Source organism: Phytophthora parasitica (genome assembly GCF_000247585.1).
Source record: "Phytophthora parasitica INRA-310 unplaced genomic scaffold supercont2.56, whole genome shotgun sequence".
NCBI lineage: Eukaryota > Oomycota > Peronosporomycetes > Peronosporales > Peronosporaceae > Phytophthora > Phytophthora nicotianae.
The window spans coordinates 436,028-438,149 of record NW_008649042.1 but is presented as its reverse complement, the minus strand read 5'-3'; the positions used below and the strand labels follow the sequence as shown (position 1 = coordinate 438,149).

General features: G+C 46.8%; 2 protein-coding genes across 2 annotated transcripts; one reads left to right on the top strand and one right to left on the bottom strand.

Moving 5' to 3' along the window:
• Positions 1-19: 19 nt before the first annotated feature.
• On the top strand, positions 20-801 carry PPTG_16279 (hypothetical protein; the record flags this gene model as incomplete). Its single annotated transcript, XM_008913915.1, has 3 exons — positions 20-86; positions 140-691; positions 752-801. 3 exons carry the CDS (start codon positions 20-22, stop codon positions 799-801), a joined length of 669 nt encoding a protein of 222 aa, XP_008912163.1.
• A 428-nt stretch (positions 802-1,229) lies between these two features.
• On the bottom strand, positions 1,230-2,009 carry PPTG_16278 (hypothetical protein; the record flags this gene model as incomplete). Its single annotated transcript, XM_008913914.1, has 1 exon — positions 1,230-2,009. The coding sequence occupies one exon, from the start codon at positions 2,007-2,009 to the stop codon at positions 1,230-1,232; it is 780 nt and encodes a 259-aa protein (XP_008912162.1).
• Positions 2,010-2,122: the final 113 nt, after the last annotated feature.

Below are 2,122 nucleotides of genomic sequence, written 5' to 3'. Positions count from 1 at the left end.
ACCCGCAATCCGGAAGCCCATGACGTTATTTCTTTACCAAACGTGCGTCTTTGGGCTTGTGAACCTCACCCGATATCCAGTGATCGGTTAGAAATACTTAAGACTCTTGCCACTTTAGACGTATACGGTTTTCGACCAGCTCACTCCACTGCATCGAAAGCACACATCTCGTTCTTCTCTAAACCCCTACGCAAGTTACAAACGCGTCGCGTTTCAGTAGCAGCTACTGGTCCAGTCTCAACAGTTGTAACAAAATCGAACAGTCTTCGAAGTCCTCGTGCCTCGGTATCCAATACACAATTGATTGCGGGCGCAGACCGCTCGGAGACGTTGATCAATCAAGGACTCCAGTTGTTATTCCACAGTGAATACCTTCTTGTAGTTGAGTACATCGAGTGTATTGTTCCAATTGTGTTCGTAGCATACCAGTTGGTGCTGTACCAGTTGCCCAACGTTGTCTACGCTCCTGGAGGTGCTGAAGGGTGGCAGAGTGGGGCGGTTGAGAATATCTTGTTGTTAATCGTTCTCGAGGTCTGTTCATTGCTCGTGTTGAAAGTGCTTTTGGAGCGCAAGTTCGCGTTTTCCCCGCTCCACCAGTTGGCATACGTGCTGGAAACGCAACTCGAACATGTCCAAGCCGACGTGTTCATCGCTACTATAATTCTACTGCCCTTTGAGATCAATCATTTCGGTACGGATATGTTGTATATAGTTTCCTTTATTACTGTTCACTGACAATGATTTGTGGTAGGTATGGATTTTACTTTTCAATTCGAATGGTTTCGTGCCACGTCTGAGTAGCGCTTGTTATTTTATTATTCAGCTTTAGCTTTTAAACGGGGAGGCTACAGTTAACGAATAAGTATACATATGGTACCGCATATATTGAGTATTTCTCACAACAATTCGTCATCGCGCCTTTGAGTTTATATTACGAGCATCGTCGTAACAGGAAAACCTCCTCTTTGCTTTGGTTTTGAAGTGCTCAATATTTCCTAGTTATAAGTTGCTTAAGTACTGCTCTCATCCCGCGTTTCATTTTTTCACATCAGTGTAATAATTTGTGAGTATCATACAGTCCGTGTACCGGAGACATAACATTTGAGCAGAGGCCCAGATGCCTGAAACACGTCTTCCTCGTCTTTTAAATCGCACGCAATTTAAGTCTTTGTCTGTATGCTGTTGAAACGGAGGGAAATTCATTTCCGTTAACATGCTATTACAAATACTCAATTAATTGAGGGAGAAGATGAGAAACCAACGTCTCCCTGGATCAAAGTGTTCACTGCTACAGTGTACGCCGATACCGTCATTGTGGCGTTCTCAGCATGGTACGCCTCAGTACCGCATTGCACCTTGGTGAGGTACTGCTTACCATCGGGTGCAACGTCTTTCGGTAGGTTGTCAATGAACTCCGTGAGATCCCCCGAGAAATTCTCCGTCAGCTTCGACGCGACATATGAGAACACCGTCATGTTTCCATTCACGCCGTGGTTGAGCATGAACTCGACGCCACTAACAGTGATGTTCTTGATGTTCTTGCCCTCACTCGACAGCGGCCACGCCGTTCCGATAGCCGCGAGCCACACCATAATCTCAAACTCGAAGTCTCCATCGGGTGTTGAACTGGTAAACAGATCGTACGCCACATTAGCCGTTGTGGTCGGTTCGTGCTCATAGGTATAGTTGATGGTCGTAGGGATCGATTCGACATTCGCGAGCTCTAAGGGCTTGAAGTGAAGCCCGACGTTCGGGTATCCTTTGACGTTCCAAGTGATGCCGCCCCATTTGTAGTTCGTGGTCCAACCAATAGTGCTATTATCAGCCGAGGTGCTGAGGAGAGTCGTACATTGGTGACCCGTGCCCGGGTCGTTGTCTTTGCCCCACAGATTGTTGTACAGAGTGTAATCACCGACCACTGCAGTGTCCCAGTCGCCACACATCGCTTTCTCTGCGTAGGTCGAAGCTGCGAAGGCACTAAGGGTAACAACAGCGAAAAGGAACTTCATGTTGACTAGCTTAGTGATGCTCAATGATTTTGAGCTGCTGGAAGCGAATTGTCGAGTGACATGATTACTGCATTCGTTTTCGAATGAGTTCCAAGAACCCCGTTGGGGTAGTA